Source organism: Thermomyces lanuginosus, assembly GCF_041956635.1.
Source record: "Thermomyces lanuginosus strain ATCC 200065 unplaced genomic scaffold VTN49scaffold_24, whole genome shotgun sequence".
NCBI lineage: Eukaryota > Fungi > Ascomycota > Eurotiomycetes > Eurotiales > Trichocomaceae > Thermomyces > Thermomyces lanuginosus.
In genome coordinates this window covers 249,809-276,812 of record NW_027192358.1, presented here as the reverse complement: position 1 = coordinate 276,812, position 27,004 = coordinate 249,809, and the positions used below count along the sequence as shown (strand labels likewise).

At 51.8% G+C, this 27,004-nt stretch overlaps 11 protein-coding genes across 11 annotated transcripts; 5 read left to right on the top strand and 6 right to left on the bottom strand.

Moving 5' to 3' along the window:
* Positions 1-500: 500 nt before the first annotated feature.
* VTN49DRAFT_2026 (uncharacterized protein) lies at positions 501-2,292 on the bottom strand (the record flags this gene model as incomplete). Its single annotated transcript, XM_069409706.1, has 5 exons — positions 501-584; positions 642-1,461; positions 1,528-1,600; positions 1,650-1,803; positions 1,858-2,292. The coding sequence occupies 5 exons, from the start codon at positions 2,290-2,292 to the stop codon at positions 501-503; spliced, it is 1,566 nt and encodes a 521-aa protein (XP_069269783.1).
* Positions 2,293-6,119: 3,827 nt separating this feature from the next.
* VTN49DRAFT_2025 (uncharacterized protein) lies at positions 6,120-7,178 on the bottom strand (the record flags this gene model as incomplete). Its single annotated transcript, XM_069409705.1, has 6 exons — positions 6,120-6,161; positions 6,233-6,316; positions 6,371-6,403; positions 6,456-6,503; positions 6,563-7,001; positions 7,174-7,178. 6 exons carry the CDS (start codon positions 7,176-7,178, stop codon positions 6,120-6,122), a joined length of 651 nt encoding a protein of 216 aa, XP_069269782.1.
* Positions 7,179-7,298: 120 nt separating this feature from the next.
* Positions 7,299-7,910, top strand: VTN49DRAFT_2024 (uncharacterized protein; the record flags this gene model as incomplete). Its single annotated transcript, XM_069409704.1, has 2 exons — positions 7,299-7,508; positions 7,557-7,910. The coding sequence occupies 2 exons, from the start codon at positions 7,299-7,301 to the stop codon at positions 7,908-7,910; spliced, it is 564 nt and encodes a 187-aa protein (XP_069269781.1).
* Positions 7,911-9,230: 1,320 nt separating this feature from the next.
* VTN49DRAFT_2023 (uncharacterized protein) lies at positions 9,231-10,072 on the top strand (the record flags this gene model as incomplete). Its single annotated transcript, XM_069409703.1, has 2 exons — positions 9,231-9,374; positions 9,431-10,072. The coding sequence occupies 2 exons, from the start codon at positions 9,231-9,233 to the stop codon at positions 10,070-10,072; spliced, it is 786 nt and encodes a 261-aa protein (XP_069269780.1).
* A 2,149-nt stretch (positions 10,073-12,221) lies between these two features.
* On the top strand, positions 12,222-13,816 carry VTN49DRAFT_2022 (uncharacterized protein; the record flags this gene model as incomplete). The annotated part of the gene is made up of 10 exons (XM_069409702.1): positions 12,222-12,299; positions 12,355-12,386; positions 12,462-12,547; positions 12,611-12,772; positions 12,824-12,846; positions 12,913-12,950; positions 13,006-13,146; positions 13,203-13,452; positions 13,507-13,676; positions 13,750-13,816. The coding sequence occupies 10 exons, from the start codon at positions 12,222-12,224 to the stop codon at positions 13,814-13,816; spliced, it is 1,047 nt and encodes a 348-aa protein (XP_069269779.1).
* A 1,986-nt stretch (positions 13,817-15,802) lies between these two features.
* VTN49DRAFT_2021 (uncharacterized protein) lies at positions 15,803-17,012 on the bottom strand (the record flags this gene model as incomplete). The annotated part of the gene is made up of 4 exons (XM_069409701.1): positions 15,803-15,976; positions 16,034-16,099; positions 16,159-16,824; positions 16,896-17,012. 4 exons carry the CDS (start codon positions 17,010-17,012, stop codon positions 15,803-15,805), a joined length of 1,023 nt encoding a protein of 340 aa, XP_069269778.1.
* Positions 17,013-17,634: 622 nt separating this feature from the next.
* On the top strand, positions 17,635-18,008 carry VTN49DRAFT_2020 (uncharacterized protein; the record flags this gene model as incomplete). Its single annotated transcript, XM_069409700.1, has 2 exons — positions 17,635-17,817; positions 17,880-18,008. The coding sequence occupies 2 exons, from the start codon at positions 17,635-17,637 to the stop codon at positions 18,006-18,008; spliced, it is 312 nt and encodes a 103-aa protein (XP_069269777.1).
* A 2,689-nt stretch (positions 18,009-20,697) lies between these two features.
* On the bottom strand, positions 20,698-21,678 carry VTN49DRAFT_2019 (uncharacterized protein; the record flags this gene model as incomplete). The annotated part of the gene is made up of 3 exons (XM_069409698.1): positions 20,698-21,153; positions 21,210-21,514; positions 21,582-21,678. The coding sequence occupies 3 exons, from the start codon at positions 21,676-21,678 to the stop codon at positions 20,698-20,700; spliced, it is 858 nt and encodes a 285-aa protein (XP_069269776.1).
* A 718-nt stretch (positions 21,679-22,396) lies between these two features.
* Positions 22,397-23,015, bottom strand: VTN49DRAFT_2018 (60S ribosomal protein uL15; the record flags this gene model as incomplete). The annotated part of the gene is made up of 3 exons (XM_069409697.1): positions 22,397-22,618; positions 22,688-22,804; positions 22,902-23,015. The coding sequence occupies 3 exons, from the start codon at positions 23,013-23,015 to the stop codon at positions 22,397-22,399; spliced, it is 453 nt and encodes a 150-aa protein (XP_069269775.1).
* Positions 23,016-23,418: 403 nt separating this feature from the next.
* On the top strand, positions 23,419-24,808 carry VTN49DRAFT_2017 (uncharacterized protein; the record flags this gene model as incomplete). Its single annotated transcript, XM_069409696.1, has 3 exons — positions 23,419-23,496; positions 23,564-24,055; positions 24,125-24,808. 3 exons carry the CDS (start codon positions 23,419-23,421, stop codon positions 24,806-24,808), a joined length of 1,254 nt encoding a protein of 417 aa, XP_069269774.1.
* A 277-nt stretch (positions 24,809-25,085) lies between these two features.
* Positions 25,086-25,463, bottom strand: VTN49DRAFT_2016 (uncharacterized protein; the record flags this gene model as incomplete). Its single annotated transcript, XM_069409695.1, has 1 exon — positions 25,086-25,463. The coding sequence occupies one exon, from the start codon at positions 25,461-25,463 to the stop codon at positions 25,086-25,088; it is 378 nt and encodes a 125-aa protein (XP_069269773.1).
* Between the last annotated feature and the right edge of the window lie 1,541 nt (positions 25,464-27,004).

Sequence of the window (27,004 nt, the reverse complement as noted above, 5' to 3'; positions counted from 1 at the left end):
GTCGTTACATGGCATCAATGAGATCACCGCGTCTACCGTGGCAGTCGCAAGCTTTAGTCCCTCTCTTCTAGAATTTCCTTTGGCCAAATGATCACAGTGTTGCGGTTGTCACTGGCAGATGATGTGTATTGTATGTAGTATATAGGCAGATTTCTCGAATGGAGCTTGTGGAGGGAGATACTCGTCCATGTTGACGTATGAGTCGTCTCCGCTATGACATTGAAGGATGGCACACCGCCGAGATCAGATGGATGAGCACGTTGCCCTTTGGCAATCCTCTTCTCTGTTTGCAATTCACGCGCTTGATGATATACTCTTCAAGATACAGTATTTTAGAGATAATCCATACATTCGATGTCACATAACTCGCTCGTTCCTCTACACCAAGCAGTAATATCATCTCCGATAATGTCTACGAGCTCTCCCAGCCAAGTCCAATCCTATATTTAACCAGTGTATCCAGCGCACCAGAACCGGTCCCGACGTAGTTACCGGGTATCTCAACGACCAAAGCGCCGCAACTCCCAGTAACGCAAGGGAGGGTAGACAAGCGCCGCCCACGAGAAACCAACGTAATTACCCATCTAGAATCACTCATTATTCATGATGTTCAACAGGAAGGACGGAAGGAAAGAACTTACATCCGCTCCATAATCCCCAACCAGCTTCGCCAACGGACCGATATACCACACCTGCGCCATGCAGAGCACCGCGCCAACCCAACCGACGAGAAACGCAACGAATGCAGCGATTCCCAGAGGCAGCTTGGACCGATCGTTCCACGCCGCCCAGTTGTATCCGCTCTTCCTGCGGAAGATGTAGCACTCCTCGAGGAGGATGGCGAACCAGATAGCCACCCAGTATCCCATCAGCGCGAGGAAGTTGGTGAAGATGTACGAGAGATGGCTGCGGCCCGCCAGCGCGCAGACGGCGTAGATGATCGCGCCGACCGTGTTCCAGACGATGCGCGGCACTTTCTCCGCGTAGCGGCCGAGGATCTGGAAGTCGATGCCTGTCGAGTATGTCGGTGCGATGGCGTTGGAGATGAGGCCCAGCGCGATGACCACGGAGCAGAACTTGCCGAAGCCGCCTACGGGGCGGAAGCCTTCCAGTATCAACGCGCCTTCGCCGGCGTTCCATGCTTCGAGGTAGCTTGCGTTGTTGGTGAGGCCGCTAGCGAGCCCGATGCCGGCTAGGTATGCAATGGTGAAGGATATGGAGAGGCCGGCGACGGTGAGACCGAAGCTGACGATCTTGGGGGTGCTTGGCGGGTAGTAGACGAAGAAGTCTGCGGCGAGAGGACTGTACGTGATGGCGGAGCTCAGGCAGATCGAGAAGAATGATAGCCGGTTCCCAATAACTGTGCGCGTGTCTCCCGCGGACGGAGTGGACAAGTCGTAGTGTTTTGCGGACACGCCGAAGAGAACGCAAATCACAATCAATTGGGGGAGAAATGCGAATCTAGGCAACACAAAGGCCTCAGAGTTAGACGAAAAGCCAGATATCTCATCACGGCGGCATAATTACCGTTCGTAGTAGTGGAAGTACTTGATCCCAAAGGTGGCAACCGCCCAGCTAATGACGGCAATGATCACGACACCTATACAGTCGTGAGAATAAGCCTTGCTGTAGTTAGTCTGTTTACTCACCAACTGCAACCGACAAACTGTAGCCGGGCGATACCGCAGATAGGATTTGACCGCCGACTACACTGTCAATCAAGCAGTAACCGATCATCTGGACAATGTTCAGCAGGACGATGATCTTGCTTGGCCACCACCCCATTGCATATCGGCCAAAGACCTGTCACGTAAAAAGTTAGCAAATGACATCTCTTGCCTTCCTTTTGGTGCTCACCAGAGTCCTGTTGCCAGAGACAGGGCCCCACGTGGCTGACCAGGCCGACGCCGTGGATCCCACGAGCGCACCTAGCGTGGAACACAAAGCAGAGTCCCGGAAGCTTAGCGAATACACGCCAGGTCCCAGCATCCCCAGCGCAATGTTGTTCGCTGCCAGATTGACCGACAGCCACAACAAGAACACCTGCAGACACGAGACCCATGTGAGCGCATGCCGATCCTCTTCCGCCACTCGCTGGATGCCTCGCGCCTCGATATTGTACTCTATCAGCTGGCGCTCGAGCCGATGCATGTAGTCACCCAGACCGCGGCGACTGCGAAGGCCGACTCGAGCCGCAGTGCCATCATGGGGCGAAGCTTTCGAATGAACGTTGCCCGTTGGCTCCTTTGCGTACGGCTCAACTATGTCCAGACTTTCCTGGTTTCGTTCCATCCTGAATGCGTAAAAGTAACGTGTTAGCACATCGACAAGCGGACAAACAACTAGAGATTCCATTCAGCCAACGCGATAAGAAGCATTTTGGCTCTTATCGACGCGGCTGACGGAACGGGAAGGGCACAGGGGAGAGAGGGAGAAAATCGACCGCATGCACGAGTTCTTGCGCTGGTATTACCCAGATCAAGTTCAACCGTATAATCTCAGAACGGCAGGAGATGACGGCGCGCTGCAGCAACACCAACTGGAGTACGGCTATTAGCAGGAAAAGAACATGTCGCGGATGACATGCTCCCCAATCCAATCTGCATCATCGCGCACCGCCAGCTCCAATACCGAACACCGGTCCCATGCAAGCGGTGTTTACCTGGTAGATACGACAGCAGTACCTTGATCTGGCGATAAAACCGAGCTACTCGAGTCCATGATTGCGCTCGATGGTTTTCCCTTCTTTCTCCCTTCTGCGAGGAAGGACAGATTCAGAAAAAGGTGAGAAGTACTTTTGGGCAAACCAATTTCTTGATCTGAGAGGGGTTATCAGTGAGTGTTGCAGCGCAAGAGTCAAAGGCTTACATTAGGGTTGTGTCAATGGTATCAGTGCGGTTTTCCGAAGACCACCGAATTCAGACCACAAAACCTACTACTTGTACGAGGACAAAACAGGTCTCTAGGATCTGACAGTCGAATTTCAGAGTCGGAAAACAAGAGCGATCCAAAGATTTCTACACTCTCTTGGCAAGACTCTGGCTCACCGTGACGCACAAACTTTGCTTGAAGGAGCAGTCCCTGCTCTTATCCGATATCTTGGCACGCCACTCTGCGATTCGGAGGGGTTTGCTGGTCACGTGTGATAGGTTATGGCACGTGCTTGACGTGTAGTTCCTGCAATCAGCCAGAGGCGCGTAGAGGCTGGTACTTTCGAGGGGAGGGTCCTTAGCTCGTGGTAGCCATTTCAATTCTTTCGTCTGAAGGTCAGCCTTATTATATGGTTGGCAATTGAGGTCTCTTGAGCCAGGACGTGACACCCCCAGCTATGACAAAAATGGCAATTGTGCCTGTAGATAATTTACGCTAACCTAGTTGGTTTACGGTTAGACTCCAGCTACAAATCGAGTGGGACCTTCTGTGCTCATTCTTTTCGTTCCTATTCACAGATGAATTGGACTGCCTTCATGGTCATGATGTAGGCTTACAATGGCACACGTACTGAACCTGCGTTGGTAATCAAACTCGTCGCTCAGTCGAACTCTTGACCGACCAGATCAGTCTCAACGCTGGACTGCATGTTTCCTAGTTCGCCCTTGGTTGGGTTCAAAAAGGACAGCACGATCAAAAGCAGGAGTATGGTGAACATTGACCAATGGCTCACCGTGGTGAATCAGGGTCCATGATGTACTGCAGTGGATCATCCAAGAGCTTGTTCGGTTTCAACTCCTATCGCATTTCGAACACGTGCAAGGGTGCCAAAATACTTACGAATAGTACCAGTTATGTCAACCTGGTAATCTCGGTATGGTGGCAGTGAAAGTCATCATTCCTCGCGAAGCAGTGCGTGCGGTCACCGGAATTGAGACGATTTGCGCCCGTGGAGTTTGTTTTTGTGTTATTCATAGGAAAGAAAATTCAACAATGTTGGGTTCATGTCGCGTAGCTTCGCGGTTTCCTCCTTTGTGAGGGTATTTCGTTGCAGCAAAGTCGAGGATTGCCTGTTTTTGGTTTTGCTTTCCTGTGAGTGCTATGCTGCGTAGCTCATTGCCGATCGTGGCTGCGTCTTGCTGGGGGCTATCTCAGGTACCATTGTTCTTCCGATGACGTCAGAGGGGCAATGGAGTAGAGCAAGTGTTGCTTTAGTGTCATTCGCGTTTACAGGGTGCACTTGAACGTTCTCCTCATGTTAAGTGGGCACGCCGAAAATACTATGTAGTTGCAGTCAACGGGACGATTGATATTGGCGGAGTGCTCGCAATTGGGATACGGATGGTCTCCGTGATGCCAATGCGGGTAATGCAAAAGGGGCCCGTTCGCCGATGATACTTCTGTCCATTTGACCCAGCTTACTCCGGAGGGCGATGAGGGCCGGAATGCGTTTTGTTTAACCCGCTCTGGGGTGACGGATCACAGAGGCATTATTATCGGCCGAATGTGTGCCAACACCTTGGACGCAGGATAGGCACATCGCAGCCTCGTTTCATGCCGGCACGCAGGTACACCTCCGGAATTACGGTCATTATGAAACGCCCAGAAGGGTCCTGAGCCGCAAACTTTTGCCCGTATCTGTCCGCATTACCAAGGTGATCCGTTTCCACCGCATATTACCCATCGCCTACAAGCGTCTGACTTGGTGCCCTTCCAGCAGTAAAGGCTGAACCATTCTCGAAATGCTGAATCGGCAGCTCGACGATGAGAAGAAAGCCAAGACCAAGCCGAATTTCTCAGTTAGATCGACAGAATCCAAAAAGAGACATCCCGTTCTCTTGTCATCTGAACTCGCTAGCATGGTGGGAATTTTCCTAAAACACCATCGGTGATCTTTGCGAAGGCCGGCAATAATCCCGATCCAGAGCCGTTGAGAAAGTTCCAATGGAGACCGAGAGACGGTGGGCACTTATATCCGGCAGCTTCGTTGTAGTCCAGTTCCACAAACACCCTCCAGGCACAGCGACACAGCAGACATGGCCGATCTCTTGCCGTCACTCCGAAAACACTAAGGCCATACATATTGGGCGTATGTCACGGAGCTCATGAAGTGTAAGCCGATTGTCGCCTCCACTGACCCGCAGGCTCAGACGGTAATGCGCGTTTCAAGAAGTTACTGATACCAGCCATAGTACAGAGGCCAAAGAAAAGGATGAGGTGAAGCTGCACTCGCAGCGCCGCAGAAAGCAATCCGTTCCCAAACCGAGAATCTCTACGCTAACCCTTATAAGGAAGGATGAATTACTATTGAAGCAGTTTCTGGGAGTCTCATGCACACCCCCAGTTGTCTTCCTCAACACGAGCAAGTTCCATTTGATAGACAATCCAAAGGTCCTCCTAGATGATATTCTTTCGTGCGGTATCAATACGCCCTCTCCATATTTTGACAGCTCCATCCCATTGCTGGGTTCAAGGCATAGAGGTGACTTTGCGAGTACTATATACCACCAGGCACGCCCTTTGACGAGTCAGCACGTACGACTTTTTGGAACTTTAAAGTTCAATATCTCAGGAAGTGTACGGAGTGCTGCGGATCAATTCATGACATTGCACGATTTTCGTTGGACCGACTTCAGAGTACCACTAAGTCCACCTAGTCAGGCTGTTCAGCCTATGAGTCTCTGTACAATTAAGTTCGAGTTACGCGTGGAATGTATCTGGGGCATCGTGATCCGCCATGCCGTCATTGAGATATGGACGTGTCCATGCGTGGCCGGGATGGTTACACGTAACTGCATTCCGTTTGTAATACAGTGGACCAAATCATTAATTACTATAGGTAGTGACAGCTCTCCTCCTGGATCCTACAATCGTCATGCTCATGGTTTTGCTCCACCGACAACCCAGACCTGAATACTCCGATAACAAACAACTCTGTTGAAGCAAACGGGAAAAAGCAGTAAACAAGGGAAAAGAAATGCCCACAAACTCCAACCGAACATGTACCAGATCCTCCAAACTTCGTCCCGACAATCCTGCGCCATCCCGTGATTTGAAAACATGGAAATAGATCGGTGGTGCACCTGACTATATCGAAATAAGGCAGGCAACCCATTCGTAGCGTCGTAAACCGCCCGTCAGACGAGCTGATCGAGAGATGAGATGGACACTTCCACAGCACGCCAAATTCACAAATTTTTGAAATGTTCTTTGGCGTATTGCTCGCAAGCCTAGTGGTGGCGTTGCATTAGTACCAATGGAACTGCTCGTTTCTGGGCAGAGGCTTTCAAAAACGCCATACCTTGGCCGGTTTCCCGACTTTCTGTCCGATCACTTTCCACTTGTTGGCCTCATATTCTTTGATGGCCTCTCGGAGTGCAATAGCCTGCTTGTAGTCAGGACCGGAATCGATCTTCTCCAGTAACGGAGAATGACTCACTTCTTCTTCACCAAATTCGGCGTAGTGCATATCCTATGCATCGTTAGCCCCACGACGTACGATTGGAACTGACAGAAACACTCACCTTGTACCAGTGCTTCTTCACACTGCCCTCGGTTCGAGCCGGGAAACTCTGCAGCGGGCACTAGGTTAGCAGCAAGCAAAGGGTCGAGACGCGACGCAGACACGAACCTTGGCAATTTCACTCCAGCTTTTGCCGGCATCGCGCATCGCCTTCAGTCGCTGCTCTTCTTCGGCGGTCCATGGAGTATTAGTTCGAGGCTTTTTCTTGGCTGGAGCTGTCGTGGGAGTAGTCGTAGACTCTGTCGCCGGAGCAGCAGCAGCTCCTTCTGTCGGAGCCTGTTCGGCAGCTGTGGTAGGCGCAGACGTGTTTTCTTCTGCAGTCGCAGGTGCTGGTGAGGCCCGTCGTTTGCGTGGGTTCGCTTGCTGCGACGACGGCTGTTGGGTGGTTGTTGTAGTGGTGGTTGTGGTTGTCACATTGGTTGCAGAAGCCGTGGGAGATGAACTGGTATCTGCCGATTGATCCGCGGCAGGCTGCTGAGAAGCTACAGAGCGCGCGGGCGGAGAGCCTGCGCCCGTTGTCCTGGAGCGTTTAGAGCCAGAAGATGACCTGGAAGAGCAATCAGCGGTGAGGTTCCAGCAAGCTCGCCCGTGTTTGTCGGTCACGCCGCACATGAAAACCACCCGCGCAAGGAACCCCCGAATCCATGCTCGGGCGGAAGGGGGGGGAACTTTTTCGCCCCAGGCTGCGCGACCGGAAAGGGGTCAACAAGGGTACTCACGACATGATGGATATCGATATGCCGTAGTCAAGCTCTGCACATTCATCGGTACATACACAAGCCTAAAGATATACAGTGACTGTTTAGAGAGATGAAATGTACCCGTCACCGTCCTCGTGGATGGGATGAATAGATCGCGGCCGTGTATGGATGCGCGTTACACAGATGAAGGTGAAGGATACCAAGTGGCAAAGCTCACACGCAGACAAAAGAAGTCACTAACAGGAGGCGGATGTCGCGTATCGCCTGTTCGAGTCTGTTTCTGGGGCCGCCCGGAAGGGGACTCGGGTGGACAAACCGCGGCCGAATGCTGGTCAGTCCAGCCGACAAGACATGTTTCTGCCTCCTTGTAATTTCCTTGTGGCTGCGTGATATTTTCCAAGACAACGGACCGGCAGAAGAGGGAAGATAAAAGAGATGAAGAGCGCGATCAACACGCCAAAGAGAGGACAATAAAATGTATCTTGGGGTTGTTGTCAACAAAGGTCAAAGGGCAAGAGTTAGCGCTGGAACGAAAGCGGGGGGGAAAAGAAGACTTCTGTCAATCAGCGGGAACTAGCGATAGTTCAGGTTCCAAGACGGTCCGCCGAGCAAACACCCTGGATCCCGTCCCCATGGAGCCAATGATGGTTCTTCAGTGTTTGTTTTTGGTCGCTTGCATCGTCCCAGTCGGCGAGCCAAGGTTTTGCACCGTGGAATCCCCAGTCTCTCTTCGGAGAACTGTGCCCATCATATAAACAAAATCGCGATCCAAGGTGTGCTTTTTCTTGGTCCGGGAATTCGTCAGACTGGCCACCCTTTGATGGAGGGAGGCCAACTGATCCAATCAGAGCAAGACAAACTCCGGCGTAGCAATGTGATGACCAGTTTTAGCCCCGATGACTACTGTGAAGAAACCATGCTAACGTGACCCGAATACGAACATGCGCTTGACATCCCTCGCTTCCGGGCGGCAAGACATGTGGACTGGTCGCATATACCCGCATTTCCTCAACAACTAAGCGATGGCAGAAGGTTCAGAGTACTCCATGCCGGAGTTCTGCGGTCCTCTACCCAAGTCTTTGCGACGCTGCGTCTACCCACCAGTTGCTGCTGTGTCCTCTGGGAGCCACGGTCGACGAATTTTTAGTGGGCGGATGTACTCCGTGGTCCGGGCACTAGGCTCTGAGACTTCCCACAAAAAAGGAACTACTGCATGCATCTCCAGAGGATTGTGTCATTGTACAGACACTTCCAAGGTCATGATTTCCTCCGTTCTGCCAATTATGCGGCCAGTGCTTTTATTTACACCATCGCACGGATCAACTGTTTTCTCAAATTCCCAAATTCTCTCTAACCTAGATTGAAACACCCAAGTTTCAACGTTTCTTCCCACCACAGGTCATGGCTTCGCGTCCGACCCTTCGAGACTCGGCCATTTCGCTGGATAGAGTTGATTCCTGAGATCTGGGGCCAAGTCCATCGCCCGCGATGGATCGAGGTGAGCATCGCGATCAGAGGGAGCAGAGGCCTAGTGTTACCCTCTCTGTTTGGGGTGATCCTGGCGCTTAACTCGATCGGGCTACCTTTATTATGCGCGGAGATCTTAGTGGCCCGCCTCCCTTCTCCTTCGGGCAAAGTGAGGGCCCTGCAGTTCATGCAAGGCAAGCTAGTAAAACAAAGTGCACACCACCGCAGAGTGGGAGCATGTTGTAAATTATTATGTTGAAACGATCACAGCATCGTCGCTACCGGCATTTCCCCGCGGATCAAGCAGTCTCGGTCTCAGATGCGGAATCCCCAGAGCAAGCTCTTGAAACGCTGACGACGCCAACAAAATAAATAAATACCTCGTCGTAAGCACAATGTGTTGGGCCGTTGAAACTCTTCTCTCCCCGATAAACCCCCCCCTAGTCTACGAGCTCTGCTGGCAGAGTCGCCCCGATCCTTCAATCCATTGCCCGGTGCATCCTTTTTGCTGCCAACTGCTGGTCATTTGGCGGATCCCTATACTATCTCGCCATAATAATAATAATCAATTGACTGCTCCTTCTCTTCGTCGGTGCTTTCGTTTCGCAATGTCTCCCACAATGCATCAGAACGACATGATGGATCAGGATCCAGTGGCATCCCTAACACGTTCACCACGCGAACGGCCCAATCGAGTGCACAAGCACCACCGTCGAACGTCGTCAGGAAGCAGGACATGGACAGAGGAAGAGGTAACCCGGCTTCAAGGAGACACGAAGGAGCAACATCGATCTGACCCTCCAAAAAGGAAGACTACCTTATCCGCACTCGGGAGCATAAGATGCCATACAAGCACATTGCAGCGCATCTGAAAAAGACCGAGCTGGCTTGCCGTCTTCACTACCATCAGATGTTGTCCGGCGGCGGCCGACGGCGACGCACCGAGTCGGTATCGTCCACTTCGTCCAACGAGCCGGTGGTGTCGGGATCGATGCCGATCCATTCTCCTCCATCCAGCCCGGAATTGGCAGAGCAGAACGAAGTACGGAGTGGACATCGGGATCGGACACGGGCACCGCAACGCGGGCTGGTTTCTCTCCTTCCCAAGATCGCAACCAACAATGATCAGACGAAGCCTCGTATCGATTACGCGCGCCTCCACAGACTATATGAGTTGCATCGAGACGCCTTCTGGGCCAGGATTGCCGCAGATTACGCGCAGGACGCGGAATTTGTGTCACCACGAGACCTAGAGGCTGCATTCCTCCACCGGACGTCTCCCCAGTCGCCGCCAACACCCGGCCCAAGTCCCGAGCCAGCTGATTTTCCCGGCCCTGCTCGCGTTTGTCACGGCTTCCAGGCAATCAACCAAACACCGCCAGCCGGATCGAGCCCATCAACGTCACTGAGTCCGGCAGAGCGATGCTCTGTCTCGGCGCTCTTGACATAGACTGGGGAAATTAATTCGAGATGTCGAATGAGATACGCTATGATTATAGGGTTTTGCAATATGTGTTAAAAGGCATCTCATGAAGTATGATCAATCAAATGAATCTTCAAATGAACACTACCTTCAAACATCGCACCTCGAAAAGCAGAATAGCATGTCCACTGGAGCGTGTCGGTTCCACCGATATTTCATTACTGTACATCCAGGCAAGCAGCCAAGTGTGATCTTCGATTTCGTGCGAATGACGACCTAGCGATGATTCGGTTTCTTGCAGCATCAGCAATCTCAACTCACACAGAGCGCATTCACAGCCCACTGCGATTGAATCGAGGATCTTGTTTCAGTCGCGAATGGAGGTCGCTGGAAGCTGATAATCAGTGTCCCCAGTTCTTGCTGTTTCACTTATAGGTCGATGAACAGTGGGTTTTTGCCCAAGCTGCTGGAATTGGCGATCATTTGCTATTTGATCCTGGTCTTGAATTTCCGATTTCATTCCGATCAGCGATCGCTGGCTCAAAATTACAAATTTGCACACTTTGTTCGATAACTAGTTACTAGTAGTTACAACCATGTACCAGTATCTTACATTCTACCCGTACATATTTTTATGCACCCTGACAGCCAATAGTAAACGGATTTGTACGGAAGCCGGAACAGATTTCATTGGTTGCGCTTCGGATTCGGCTCTGTGCTAGCTATATTTGGCTCAGATCATCCAAAATTATGAATCGTAATGCGGGGTTTGTCACAGTTATGCACGCGGCCATCCACCATTCTGTACTCGTACTCTTAGGGAAATCCGAGTACCAAACATGTACCATGGGCGTATCAATCCAGTTGTCTCCCAAGGTACTCGTGCACGTGCTCGTAGAATCAAGCAGCGTTCGGCAGTTACGTTTATTGTACATTGGTCTATTGGCTCGATCTGTACATTCAGCTCGCGGGTCCCGATTCCAGACGCCGGAAGATAATCTGCTCTCATCTGGACGGAGTACTTGCAGAAATACGAACGAGAGGAAGAGCTACGAGTAACGGGGATCTTGTTACGCACTCCGTACTCGATCGGCGAATTCACGGCACAAGCTCCATGCGGAACTAGACGAGCAAGCCTCAGATGAACATTTTTCACGGTACATAGCTTAGACTGCTCCATACATTCCTCCATTCCAGCAGTTAATAACTTTTGAATGTCTACGGCGAAAGTATGCACTCGTACTGACAATGTATCAATCATTGCCAGAATTCTCAAGGTGCTTATAGGGACACCGGTCATGCCGACTTCCCTGCAACCTGCAGCCTGCGGCATGGTGCTGAACTGACTCGTAGCGAGCAAGTTGTCATGAATTTGGTCCGCTCCCTTGCTGAATGATTCATTCAATGTTACATTACTCGCATCGCAACTACGGAGTACTCGTACTAACCAGCTGCAGCCGAGAGTAGCCGTGTAGCAATTGATTTCTTTCGTCATCGACGCGTCGCTCAGGCCCTCGACGAAAAGATGCATGCATCGCTGGTTCCAGATTCCGGTAGGTTCCGACGTCCGAGTTCAGTAAAAAGTTCCACTCGTAGTCCAGAACTCCAACCCTAACTTTCCGCTCATCCAAGCATCGGACGAATTCGTCCTGTTCCCAGTATCGGGAAACTCATGGATTGATCTGCGTTCTCGAAAAGACCCTTGCACCGCGCTTGGAACATAGCCTTCTTCTTCTACCTTGGCACGCCAATCATACAGGGTCCTCTCCGCCCAGCTTAGACACCCCCCCCCCGTCGCGTACTCGATCATGAGACTGCTTCTATATCAACTGGCTCGCATGCGCATGCGCTTTGGATATTGTGTTTGACTCCCCCGATTTAAAGACACTAATGTCACCGGGCTCTCTAGAAGACGGCAGCTTCTGTTACCGTTTTGGTAGAGATACAGCAACGCCGTCCATGAAATAAGCTCCTAAAAATTTGTCCGCGTGCGCATATGAATACCGGCCCAGAATACCGCGCGCTGGGCATATAGGAACGTGATACAAAGAATTTGCTAGCAGCTCTCCAGTTATCGTTTGAACGGTGCTGTATACAACAAGAACGTTGCATTTTTAAAAATTGGCGTGTGAGCAATCAACCAATTTCCTAGAATTTAACGGAGAATTATTCCACCATGACGGACTCGTCCGCTCAAGAACAAGCGATTACGCCCACCGCAAACGCCTCGGCCAACGTGGAGGTGGACAACTCGGTACGACATCCGTTCATTGCGCTGCATTAGCGCACTGCTCACTTCAATCACACAGTATGAGAATGACTCGGCTTATGGCGATGAGCTGTATGTGTTATTAATGCCGTGGCTCTCCGGAGCCTAAACGCAAGCTCACGCAGAACCGTGGACAAAATACCGTAGATCCTCATACAGCGCCTCCTTGACCTCGTCTGTACTCGATTATCGCCATGAGAATGGCCGTCGGTACCATAAATTTCGCGACGGGTGTACGAGCTGAACCTCTTCCTGCCGAACAATTCAAGATGTGTAAACTGATCGGTAGACTCTAGCGTACTTGCTCCCCAACGATGAAACGGAAAGCGACCGCCTGGATATGCTGCACGAGATGTTTCTCACGTTGTTGCACGGAAAACTCTACCTGGCGCCGATCGAGAGGCCGCAACGGGTGATCGACCTGGCGACCGGGACAGGTCTCTGGGCCATTGATTTTGGTTGGTTTGATGTTTGGGTCTCTGCAGGATACGGATGCTAACTCATTGGAGCGGATGAAAATCCCCAGGCAGAGGTAATGAATATTACTGCCAAAGGCAATCTCGGATGAACTTGAATGCTAAGACCGCATTCGTTCTAGGTGATTGGTTGTGATTTGAGCCCGATCCAGCCGACCATGTTTGTCTTGCCAAAGAGATCATGTAAATTCGCCTGACTGACGAACGTTTCTCAGGGTTCCTCCGAACGTGAAGTTCCTGGTAGATGACATTGAGTCGGAATGGGTGTATGAACGTAACCCATTTGATTTTATACACGCGCGATTCCTGGCCGTCTCGATCAGGGACTTTGGAAGGCTAATTAAGCAATGCTATCGGTGTGCCATCAACAACGGCACTCTGATTCTCGTTCTTGATCTCTAACGGAAAACAGATCAGTAAAGCCTGGCGGCTGGGTCGAATTCCAAGACTGGGACGGCAACCCCTACTCGGAAGACGACAGTCTAGAGGGCACCGGCCTTCAACGGTATTATGATGAAATCCATGGCGCATTCGCGAAAGCCGGCTACGACGTCTGCCCGGGACCCAAGCTGGAGCAGTGGTTCAAGGAGGCGGGCTTCGTAAACATCCACGTGGAGAAGTTTGTCATTCCTTACGGTGTCTGGCCAAAGGATCCCTATCTTGTCGGTTTCCCATCGTTGAAGCGTATGAAACCAGAAATTAACCTCTTCGTGCAGAAGAAAGTTGGTGCCTGGTGTCAAATCCAGGGCGAAGCGAGCGGCTTCGAGGGCGCTGCTCTGGCTGCGTTGACGCGGTACAAACAGTGGAGTAAAGAGGAAGTCATTCTTCTTGCCAGCCAGGCGCGGGCTGACGGTCGGAAACGCGACATTCACTCGCTGTTCGACTTGTGAGTATTCCGCTCCCTTTCAAAACACTCCCAATATCCTGATATATAAAACTGACCACGTTGACATTCCCAGCTATGTCGTCTATGGCCAGCGTCCCGAAAACCAACCAAGATGGAATTTGGGGCAAGCATCCTCTTGAGCGTCGCATGCAAAGCCCTCTTGCTATGTAGGCTTTTCCGGTGCAGCCTGAATTGACCCTACAAAGGCATCCATATGATCAACCCCCCCCCCCACAAAAAAAAGGTGTACTTACAGTGTTTCAGAGACCGCGCGCCCTGGCTACTAGTGCCAGCATAATAGAGACTTGATTCATTCAGAAATTGGAGCTTGCAGCATTGAAAGTTTGTAAGTACACTTTCCGACCTTTAATTGAAGGTTCACCTGTTGTCGTATAATGTAGGGCGTAGGGTTCGTCCATAGTTCAAACCTTGGGCCGGAGTACAGTCAATAATAGGAAGGTTCGACAATGAAAGTTTACAGGACCCTTTCTCAATATACTTCCCGATCACGAGCCGACCAGTAAAAAGTACGAGGGATGAATACCTCATGAGGCATACGAGTAGATTTACCCATCACACTTGTCCATTACTTGGCATATTCTACAAGAGGCATTTGATAAAGTTCAGGAGCGTACAAGTATCCGTCAAATGTTTTTTTAAAAAAAAAAAAAGGAAGCCCTAACGGACCCATCTCTTAATCCTGCTGACGCATTCCTCCGGATCCAGTACGTCGCAGAGAGTTTCGTATACTCCTGTCCCGTGAGCCAAAAATACTGTATATGCGCCCTGATCATCCGATCAATGATCGACTTGTGGAAAGAAAACCTGAGACTGGCGTTTCATCATTACGGCCCTGGAAACCTAGGTTAAATCATAGTCTTCACCTGGCCTTTGGGACGTGGGGAGACGGAAAATCGGAATGCAGGAAGTCTTGGCTTACCTGCAGGGCGACAGAAAGGGTAATTTTCTAGAAGGATCCCGTCCATCAATGAAAGCCGCAGTGAAACTTTAAGTTGGGAAAGTTAATTCAATACCGTAACTAGTTACCTCGTACTGTAATAATGGTCAAAATTAGCCGTTTCGCTAGTTATATAATTTTACCGCGTTCCTCGGGTGGATTTTTCCCGAACGGCTGGGCCGAGGAAAGCGATTGAGGGAGGCACACGACGAGTATGTATGTGTTCTCCCTTGGGGTCTCCATGGGCAATTGGTCAAATCGATAATCAGCCGCGTAGAATACCAGCTGCCAAGTTGGTTTAAAGTGTGGTTTTCCAAGCCACCGGTTTTGATCGAAAATCCACAACAACGACAGGGTTCGGGAGACGGCAGAATTCAATAGTCCGTTCAAAATCACCAGACCGATTCTGCATGAGTCAGGCAGCTTTCGGGTTTGCAAGGTTTTTGAGGATGATCAGTATTTAGGGCATGGGCTAGTGATTCTTGGCATGTAATAAAAAGCCGTTGAATGAAATGGTGACTTTTTTTAAACATTTCTTACGAGTAGGGCTGGAGTGTTTTCGGCCCGTAATAGGTTATCTGAGTCTCCACGCAAGGCACACTTTGGCCCTTGAACGACGGGCCCAGAGGCCCGGAGGTTCGGACTTCGGACTCTCCCCTGTAGTCAGCCAATCAGATTGACGCTAGACGTCCGTCATTCCTGGATGCTAGGGCCAGATTTTTTTTTTTTTTTTTTCCCCTTTCTCATCAACTCAAAAGCCTCAAACGCTCAGCAAGGAAACTTGAGAGAGGAGGCATCAAGGGCCGAGGACAAATCAATTTGCAATCTTGCGTGCTGTTGATGTTTCAGGTCCTCGATGGCTGAAAAATGCTTGAACGAATCATCGTCGTTTACACGAGTATCTCCTCGTCACCCTTGTCCAGAATGACCTCAGACCACATTTCTCTATGTACATGCATGGCCATCGAACGTTGTCACTGTATCAAATGTATCGTTCCATGATCAAAACAGGCTGCCCCAAATGCATGAAATCCCAACCCTCACCGACCGTTGTAAGAATGCCTTCTCCGAAGAATGTATACAGCGTATACATAGGGAAAAAAAAAAAAAGAACAGGGAGTTAGAACCACATATATAGATCCGGAAATGATATCGAGAAGAGAATATGTCATAAGGCTCCTCGTCGCCGTTTTCGTCCGCGGCATCTCCCAAGCTCATCTGGATTGGATTGAGTGGGGGACAGTACTGAATGCTCGTCGGGTGACGGGCTTCGTTGAATATTCTGGAGTTGAGACTCAATCTCATGCTCGGTATATACTCGAGATGCGCCCAATTCCTGTAGCTACGAGTTGTAAGCAAACGATATCAAGGAAGCCAAACCGGGAGGGGGGTGACGGACTTTGGCAGCTATGATGCGGTATTTTTCTCTCTGCCAGTATTCATAAGCCTCGACGAGGATAGGAATCTGTCTCCATATGAGCAATGTCCCTGCGGCAAAGACCAAGAAAGAGGGTACATACTCACATCTGCCTCCTGCCAGGCGGCAGCACTTTTCCGTCGTCGTAGCATTCGCATCTGCAGCCGTGCCTCGGTCGAGTTCTTTCCAAATCGTTCCCGGAACATCTCGGCCACAACCTTCCACGACAGATTTTGCGCGCGAAGGCTTTCCACGTAGGCATCCTCCTCTTCTGCCTGCGGGTCTCGACGACCGCGTGTCGTTCGCGGACGCTGCGTCTCGCGCTGCGGCGACTCGGAAATTTGGCCCTGTCGTCGCTCTTGCTCTAACCGTTGCAGGCCGTCGGGATGCGGCAGGATGCGCACGGGCGACTGGCGAGCCGGAGGTGTCGTGCTCGATGGCCGCATCGTTCGCATTCTTTTGGCTCGATGCGTGTCGCTCACTTTGTAATGAACGTCACTGCCGTAGGATCCCATCTCCATCTGACCCGAGGTATAGCTGTAACTCGGATGCGACGACGGAATCATTGGCGCGTAGGGCGAACTAAGGCCCAGCCCTGGGTTTACAGGACTCGGGGCCTCCACAGCTGGGTACGGGTAGTCCGAATGACTGCTCAATGCCGGGCTGGGCTGTGCCGGATAGTAACTACTGTCCGTGAGACTCACGGGCGTCATCGCCGCGGTGGTGGTTGTCGTCGCAGCAGAGTAAGGCATTGACGCCGCCATGTAAGGAGACTGTCGAACAATGGTCAGCAAAGGATTCTGCACGCGCGCGTTGGTCATGAATTCCTTTGCGACGAACATACCGAGGCCATACTGCTCCATCGAGGATCCGCCGGATTCATGAAGTCTCCAGACGGCCCTGTGTTATCCAGGGGGTACGACATGACTTCGACAGGTGACCAGGAATCTGAGGATAGCATGACGCTACCCTGGGATAGTCAAGGATTGATAAGGCGCGAAGGATCGAAGAGGAACCCGGGGCAATTGATTGAAGCTGCGGGGAGACTTTTAAGGTCCAGGTGATCTCCAGCTCGGTGCAATCTTTCGGCGATCTGTGCTTTGTCTGTTTCTCTGCCCAGCAGGGCTGATGCAACGCGTCTAAAATGCAGGCAAGTCGGGCCAACCAAGCGGGCGCTTTGGGACCGAGAAAAACCGACAGTCCGTTCCCAGCGATGCACGTTTAGATTTCTGCCCCAGCTGAATCCATCCGGTCTGCGGACGACGCGGAGAGGAGAGTAGTTTAATATTGAAGGAGGGAAAAAAAAAAAAAATAAGAACGAGACAGAAGTCGGCCGCGACAGGACTACACAAGAAGAATCAAGGCACGATGAGCGGGAATTGCGAATTGCCAATCATGACCGTTCAGGTCCTGCTGTTGCCTTTACATATGTATTCCACCTGGAGGCTGAAGCGCATCGAAAAAGACCCATGGGGCCCTGCCCTACGCACTGATGGATGTACATCACCTAGCTTCCCCCCCATCGTATCCACCAGAGCGTCCTTGACCTGAAGCAGGGCTAGCCCCCAAACCCAAAGAACAGTATGTATCATGCTCAACCCGTGACCGATGACCCACCGGTCGAAGATTCGTCGGATACGGGCACCGCCAGTGCGCGGTTTAGGGCAGAGATAGCCGCCATGGCCCTTGAATCATGCTGGGACGCCGACCTGCAGACTTGCTCGTCAGGTACTCGTCATCTCGCCATACGAGTCGCACGTTCGCCGGTAAAGTTACAGGGACAGGTGAAATCCACTTGTGCGTATTGTTCCTGACCTGAACCGGTTAGTCAGCTTGGGGCCGTTGCGCGCTTAGCCAATCGAATGGATCCGCCGATGGGTTCGACGGGACGGCTAGATCGCCTCAGTCTTCCCATGGCGATTTTCCTTATGACGTGGTTAGCCACGATTTCGGCTAATCATCGGTGCATCTCTCTCTGCGCCGGTCTCTACGAAAATGGCGTGCACATGACTTGGATGTGGAAGGAGGTGAACGACAAAAAATGTCCGGGCTCTCTGTGCAGAGCAGCTCCGAACGTTTTCTTTCTACAAACACGCCGTGGGGGTTTTCGAAGCAGCAGGTACCTACTCCCTCCAAGTAGTCTGTCTTGTCTTCCAGGACTGCACCGACCGAATGAGACTAGAATTCTAGGGCAAGCTGAGAACATGACACTGCCCATCTCAGAGCCCCAAATCCGGAGAGGGAAAATCCGGCGAGGGACTTTGGGGTTCTTTTCTCTGGGCTCTTCAACGGCGTCGCTTTGGCTCCCGTTCCCTAACCGAGAAGGCAATTGTAGGTTCATCGCTTGTTCACCGATGAGGAAGTCAGCGGCCCAATTCAGCATAGCGGACTGGCAAGCACAAAAGTTTAAGTTATTAGCGGGGTCATCTCACTCGGTGGCCAAGACCGCTGGGCACTTGAGATCCATGTCTGCCATAAGCGATTGACCATACTGCGATAGGCAGGTACAATAGGAGGGAGTGGACAGTGCGATTACCAATGGCGCGCTGAGTGGTTCGGCCGCACTCATCCCGCAGGCTCGGAGAAGCGAGTTTCCGCTCGGACGTAGGAGATAGCTGCCCGTTCGGTTTGCATCCTTCGGAATTACATAGTGACTTCCTCGAATCCGGAGTATCGCACAATCACATGATGGTCGTTTTGCATGACATTTCGCTTTTTCATACACGCTGAAGAAGCAGAAGAAGAAGAGCTGACCGTCTGGTCTTGTCTTGACCATCCGCTTTTTGTGGGCCGCGTCTTTGGCACATCGACAATTCGATGCGAAGGACATCAGCGGTGGGAATCCAGGGACCGTCCGCACGTTGTCTGCATGCATGATTGCATGCAACGGTCTCATTCTGAAGCCGTGCATTAATTTTTTTTTTTTCTTTGTGCATTTTATCGCATGCCGAAGGTTTCTTTTTGCAGCCTTGGCCATCGCCCGCGCTAAATCCCCGGTCGCTTCCCGCACGTGGTCCCTCGTCCAATGTTTCCTCTGCTGAGTGGCCGAAGCTAGAAACAAGAATGCCTCCCGGCAAATGGACGATGGCTGACAGTGCATTGAACAGCCTCGTCCCCCTCCACCCTAGTGGTTGAGTTCACATAATCCCGGACTCAAGTCACCCCTCCCCGACGTTCCGAATTGGCTTGCCCTTTGTCCGGTAACTTTGGTCCCTGATCCAGTGATCTAAGTTTAGATCAAGCAATTACGTTAGCTTCGCATGATGGAGTGCCGTGCGAGTAGGTATACAGTCGTTTTGTACATGAATCAACCTAGGCGTCCGGAATGCATCGCACGATCCCGTTTTCTCCGGGAGCCGCCGTGCGGCTCCCGGAAAGAGTACTTGTGCACGTCCTCGTACTCATGTACTTGACACATGAGACTTCATAATTTTGAGGACAGAGAACCGTCTGGACCGTCCCTCGTAAACTGCCCGTGCCCCATATTGTGATCCAGATACTCCGTAATTCCTCCGAAATTACTCCTTGGAATTGGGAGAAATGCGCAGAATATTGTTGAGTGCCAATGGCACTGCACAGACGCGTCGTTCTTACGAGATGGTGCGTCTTTCATGGACTGGGAGGTGCAGCCAGAGGCAAAAGTGAGCAAGTAAAACCTCCTCGCAGAGGCCATCTGTGCCACACAGACTCAATCCACAAAAATCATGTCAATCCGTTAGAGTCTGATTAGGCTAAGCCTTTCTCTCTGCCCCCCACGGCCGGACAGGCCCACTGGGGTTTCCCATCATGCCCATCGAAGTGGGTAAGCTCCTTACCTAAGCGGCACGGGTGCCTACTTCCTATTCCAGAATTGGAATTTCGGCTGCTGTTTCCAGGCCACGTTATTCGTAGCTTGGCCCAGGATAAATCCTCACTGAAACGATAAGCTTATTTCTGCCACTTTATCCAGTGTCAACACGATGATTGTTATCCTCCAGAATGTGGCTGTTTCTTGTCTCTTCCAGTTGCATCTAACTACGCTTTGATAAAGAGCATTGGTGGCTCGCGGAGGTCCCTTCGATCATGATGGCGCCACATCCAGTCCTCAGCCTCGGCTCCACCGCCGGCGGCCTCAGCCGCAGCATTCCCGATTGGGAATGCCCGGATCCCGCACGGCCCCGCACGGCGCTGTAGGTGAGGGAAGTGCTTACTAAACTGGCTGAGATGCTGAGGATGCTGGGATTTACGGAATTACGGCAAGTTCCACCCCAGAATGGGTAATAGGAGCTTTCTTGCCCGTTTTGAGAAAGGGTGAGGCTCGGGGCCCGGTGGGACGCCGAGGCCGCTTCCCACTGCCCGCCAATAACCTTAACGGCGTTCGGACTTCGCAAGATGAGATCCCCGATGGAAAAAGGTCAGTTCATTGAGAGAGTCTAAAATGGATCGCGACAGCCACAAACCCAGCCCGAAAGCCAGAAAGAGGACCCAAGACGAAAAATCGCCGGATGCATGCCATAATGCCATAATGTAATTCGAGGATTGCTCGCATCATCAAACAGCAGTCATTCTCCCATTCAGAGTACGAGTACAGCCGTTTTGGTTCCCCGCGCGGCCACGATAAGACATTGCCGGGGTATCGGGAAACCCATTGTCACATGCATGCTGATTCATGAGGTGTCATCCGCAGAAACCGAGATCCCGCGACGGCCCCAGCCGTGCGTGCGGCCATCGGTGGATTCGGGATTCAATGGATCTGCTTCCTCGTCCTGCGGGACAACGGCCCGTGAAGTCAAGAGTTTTCCAATGAACCAGCCCTTTTGCAAATCTTGCTCGTCCACGATGCCTCCATGGCGCAACTTCACCCGCTGGCGCGAATAATACACCCACGCAAAGTCGATGTACAAAAGAGTTTGGATCACGCCGAAAACGTCCGAAATGGGATCCCAGAACTTTTCCGGACCGAATCCGCGGTAGAGCCAATTGAAGATGTACAGCGCTCGGTACGAGCCCAGCGTCAGCAGGTAGTAGGAATCGATCACCGTCGGCACGCGGGTCTGGCGCAGCAGGACCAGTTGCGGGAGCACGCAGACTGATTCCAGGATGATGGAGAAGGCCCAGCATGTCTGCAAACGGTCACCTACTCTGCTAGTTTGACTTGGATGAGTGGCTGTTCACCTACATCAATAAACCATCTCCTCGGGTACGAAACCCCGCGAGCAGCAGCGTCGATGGCGAGCACGACCGGAGCGCCGATGGCAGCACCCAGCACCGACCACGCGGCCAATTTCCAAGATTTCTCCTTCTCTCGCGTCCTCGCATACACCTTAACCATCAAATAGATGATATAGAACGATGACAGGATGTAGAACAGCTTGAAGAATATGAGATACGCCTTATCCGCGTGCCACTGCGACGGCAACGTAAGGTCAAGGTACCGCGTGACGAACACCATGGCATAGAGGACCTGTGTGAGCAAGGACACGCCTATGACACGACACCGCCGTTAGCGAGCTCCAAGACACTATCCCGGTGCATTACCGCCAGGCCATACCCTCGGAGCTTCTATTGTGATGGATCGCGTATATCAGGATACATTTCGATGAAATGTGACATAGGTCGGCCAGCACGCGGAAGATATTGAGATTCATGGTGATAGGACTCGCAAGTAGTTAACTAGGTATGGCGTTCAGTTGGATCTATAGCAGCATAATTGCTCTCTTAGAGCAAATCATTCCCCAAGGGTTGTTTGTATTGTACGTCTTCGATCAGGCTTCCGATCTGGATACGTGTTGCGAAAAGATGCTGAAAGGCAAAGAGTGCCAAAGGGCCATACGAGTATGTCGTCAGCCTCTCACCAGAATCTAGATTCCGGCAATCGGCCAATCAGATGTCACGGGGGCGGTGTAGCTTTGGTGCTTGGCCAGTTGACTCTTTCGTTGTCCAACCAAAGATATGAACGAAGCTGCATGCCGTGCTACTATTGCCGTTGTAGGTTCAACAATAAGCCGGATCGTACTGCTACACTACGCAAAGCTAGGTCGGACAAACAACCTTGGCCGATTCCATTGTTCCTGCATGGGACATCGACTGCCGTTCACTGTACACACAAGCAAGACAGTTCGCATCCCAGGTAGCCCAGGCCACCCCCGATGCCTCGACAATTGAGACGACTTGTTTGGCCCGTAGCTCCGAGCCATCGAAACAGAACCGGTGCGAGCCGATGATAACAACTTTTCTATCATTATCACCATGAAATAACCCTAGTTCATGAAATGTATATTTCCCCATTGTTGGAACAGATTCCCGGTCGAAGGCGCAGGGGAATGAACGCCCGATCTCCCAACCCCATACACTGAACAACGCCGTTTAAGCAACCAGCTCAACAACACCGCCAGCCTCCTTGATCTTGCGCTCAGCCTCCCGAGAGACGTAACGGGCCTTCACGACGAGCGGGATTTCGGGGATTCGGCCTTTGCCGAGGAGCTTGGCGTAGCCGAGGGCGAGGAGATCAAGGACAATGGCCTTATCCGAGGGGGCCTCGCCAGACAGGTACTTTTCGCGGGTCTCCTGGGGGACAAGCGACCAGAGCTGCCGTCGTGTCAGCCATGCCGGATTCTACGTATTGGAAAGGACCAATTGGAGGGCGAAGATATTCACCTTGTCGAGGTTGATCGCCGGCTTCCAGTAGTGGTTTCGCAGGAGGTGGAAGTGCCTCATGCCGACCTTACCGAAGTAACCGGGGTGGAACTTATCGAGGTTGGTGCGGTGGTGGTGCTAAACGCATCAAAAAGTATCCCATCAGCATTCATGTCCTTTCAACACGTTCCCGACAAAGTCTCGTAGGGGTTTCGAGGTCAATCGATTGTCGTACCTGACCACCGGCCATACCCCGACCACCAGGGTGCTTCCTGTGCTTGCCGACACGACCATAACCCGCCGAAACGTGACCGCGGAGCTTCCGCGTCTTAGAGAATCTGGTCGGCATGGTGAATTCCGGCTTGTGCGTCGACGGACGACAGAGGGACGGTGAGGGTTTGTCGACTTGGAAGTTGAATTGAAATCGTGTCGCGCACAATTCCCGCCTAAGGCCAATGGTTTTGCCCTAAGTTGTGGATGCGGATTTTTCGCTTAGTAGTCCCAAAGAGGTTTAGTTTGTCTTGGCATTTTATTCCGCCTGCCAAGAGCGGGATCTTCAAATGGAGTTTATCGATTGGTCGGATCCTATCGTACATACGCTAGACTCTTTTGGGAGCTGTCCCTCATCGGACTGCGGGACAGTTCCGCTCTGTCTGCGCGGACTTTATGGGATTTGATAGGACTGGAATGTTTTGATTTCTTATTTTACAACATTAACGATAGATTCTTTTTGCAAGACCTCGATATCCATCATGCGTCTGGTCAAAAGCACCATCCAACATAATGGCTCCGGGGCGGTAACATTAACGCCCGAAGAGCCCGAAGACATGGTATGGGCTCAGCAGTTTGGCCCCTTCTGGCAGACAGACGGAGTCGGCTGCTAACACAGTACCCAAGTGGCATGCGTACAACCTCATCCGACCAAATGACATCCTCAAAGCCAGCGCAATCCGGAAAGTCACCACTACGCAGGCCAGCGGGACAACGACGACGTCAAGGATACACCTCATGCTGCAAATCCGAGTCAAGAACGTCGACTTTGATCCACAGAGCTCCCAGCTACATGTCAACGGGCAGATCCTAAATGAAACACAACACACACGCGTCGGCCAATACCATACGCTCGACCTGGAACTACACCGAAACTTCACGCTGGAGAAGGAAGTCGGCGCGGATGGAGAAGGCGTTGGGTGGGATAGCGTCGCGGTCGAGATGCTCAAGGATGCGGTTGACGAGAGCGGGAAGAGACGAGCCGAGGCCGTTGCTGTGGTAATGCAGGAAGGGCTCGCACATATCTGCTTCATCACGCAGTTCCAGACGATCCTGAAGCAGAAAGTTGAGATGTCGATTCCGCGGAAGAGGCAAGGTGGAGGAGGTGATCACGATAAGGTACCCACCTCGTTATCCTTTTTTTTTTTATTTCTGCCGTTAGCGGCGTGCCCTAACTGCAAGAATTAGGCCCTATCCAAATTCTATCAAGTGACATTAGACACATTGCTACGACAAATAGACTTTAACCCCAGCATCACGTCGACCAGCCAGACAAACAACGAGACAGTGAGACCAATCCTCCTTGCATCACCGGGCTTTGTCGCGGCAGGCTTCCAGAAACACATGCAGACGGTGGCAGCTACCTCGATGCCGGCCCTAAAGCGGCTCCTTCCAAGCGTTGTAGTCGTCCACTCCGCATCGGGATATCTACATTCTCTATCCGAAGTCCTGCAGTCACCTACGGTCAAAACCCTTCTGGCAGACACCAAGTATGCGCGCGAAACAAAACTAATGGATGACTTTATGGACGAACTCCGCAAGGAAACCAACAAGGCGACCTACGGCGCGCGAGAAGTCGAAGCTGCCGTTGATCAGGGCGCTGTAGGGCGCGGCGGTGGCGTTCTGATTATCTCCAACCGCCTCTTCCGCTCTCAAGATGTGCGAGAGCGGAAGCGTTGGGTGGCGCTGGTTGATCGCGTCCGCCAAGTTGAAGGTGGGGAGGTCCGCGTGCTTAGCTCGGACCATGAGAGCGGCAAGCGGCTCGATGCTTTGGGAGGCGTCGCTGCATTGTTAACGTTTCCTATCGCAGACGAGGATTTGGTGGGCGATGAAGACGATGAGGAAGATGAGGGCAGCGGGAATGACGAATAAGTTGGACGGATACGATATAATGAATTGACTAGAAAGGGGTTTGGATTTGGTTCTTCCTTACGAGCGGCTTGTATTGGTCTTTGGTTATCATTGCACCGGATAGATGGTAGATGTGTGTGTGTCTCTGGTTTAAAAAAGGATTGGGATATTTATTACAACATGTAGGACTCATGAATATGGACTACATCCAGTCCCTGTAAAGCGGCACCAACGAACATTATGGGGGTGACTGGGCATCAACACATCCCCTTATTCTCCCCCCCAGCACGCTGATACATTACTTCTGCCATTTCGAGCAGTCCTTGACTTTCAAGGACAGCGCCCAGGCTCCTGACGATGGTGCGGGTGTGAATGATCGGGACCCGGCATTCTCACCTGTTTCCTCCAGTACCCGCCGAAGCATTAGTTGCGCCCTCTCATATAGTCCGTGCCTCTGGAGAACAAGACTCAAGTTAGAGACGCAGTTGAGGGTGAGCGTATTGTCAGGCCCCAACACCCTCTCGCATCCCGACAGTGCCTGCTGGTACATTGCTTCTGCCGGTTCATACCGGCCCTGTTCTTCAAGAGTTCTGCGCAGGTAAAAACTGTTGGAGAGCGTGTCTGGATGATCATGTCGAAGCACCCATTCTTGTCGTTCCAAAGCTTGCCGATACATTTCCTCCTCCGTTTCATGTTGTCCTTGACGTTGAGAGAGAAGGGCCAAGTCACTGAGGCATTTGAGTGCGTGTGGATGGTCGAGTCCTGGCGCTTTTTTCGTATCCCTCCAGCGCCCGTCGGAACATCGCTTGTGCCTCTTCGAACTTCCCTTGATTTTTGAAGAGCTCTACCCAAGTTTGTAGACACTGACAAAGGTATGCGGATGGACGGGACCAAGTTCCTTCCCAAGTCCCTCCACTGCGTGCCGTGACATTGTTTCCGCTCTTTCGAACCTTCCTTGATATTCAAAGACGGCACACAGGCTCGCAGCGGTGGCGAGAGTTTCTGGATGGTTGGCGTCTAGCATCCTCTCTCGTCCCCCCAGTGCGCGCAGGTACACCTCTTCTGCTCTCTCATACTGTCCTTGTCTGAAATAGATGTTGGGCAGGTCAGCAACGCTGACAAGGGTGTCTGAATGATCGGGACCCAGCACTCTCTCCTGAACCTCCAGTACATGTGGAAGCATGATTCGACTCTTCCATATTTTTCGTGGCCCACAGACGTGATACTTAGGCCGTGCAAGGTGGCAGGGGTATCTGGGCGTTCGCGCCCTAGTATCCTCTCGTGTTCCTCTAATGCTCGCTGAAAGGATGCTTCAGCCTGGTCATACTGGCCTTGTCTTTCAAGGATGCTGCCTAGGCGGCTTAAGCAGCTGATGGTGTCCAGATTGTCGGGTCCAATCATCCTCTCTCGGCCGTCCGGTGCCCTTCGACACATTGTCTCTGCTTCGCGGTATTGATCTATGACTTCAGAGGGATAGTTCTATAATTAATTTTGCCTTGGCTGTTCGTAGTGGGGCACGCCATCATGATGGATGTACCTAGAGCGTATGTACTTGCCCTCTTCGCGCAGAAGTAAAGTACTATTATCATCAATAGACGACTTATCGTCCATGTAGTCGCCCTCCAACCGAAAGCCATCGACAGCGATTTCAGTAGCTTCTTTCGTTTCCAGTGCCCGCTAACGCATGGCTTTCCCCTCTTCATGTTTTCCTTGCGCTTCTAGAGCGCGGCTCAGGTTAAAGGCAATGGCAAGGGTTCATCGATGGCCTGGCCCCAACCCCTTTTCGCCTTCCTTCAAGGCTTGTCGCAGTATCATCTCAGCGTTCTCGAACCGTAATTGCAGCAGAAGATCGACTCTTAGGTCGTAGACACTGGTAATAGTATCTGGATGGTTGGATCCAGGTACCCTCTTCCGGGTTTTCATTGCCCGTAGATGCATTTTCTCTGCTTGTCTGTACTAGTCTTGTGCTCGAAGAGCAAGACCCAGGTCGTTTACATTGGCAAGGGTGTCGGGATGGTCCATTCCCAGCACTCTCTCCCGGCCCTCCAGTGCTCGTTGATGCATTTCTTCTGTTTCTCTGTATAAGGCCAGTCTTTGCAGGGCATTAGCGATACTACTGACACTGGCGAGGGTGTCGGGATGGTAGGGACCCAGTATATTCTCGCGACCCTCCAGTTCCCGCCGATGAATGGCCCCTGCTTCTCGATACTGGCCCGA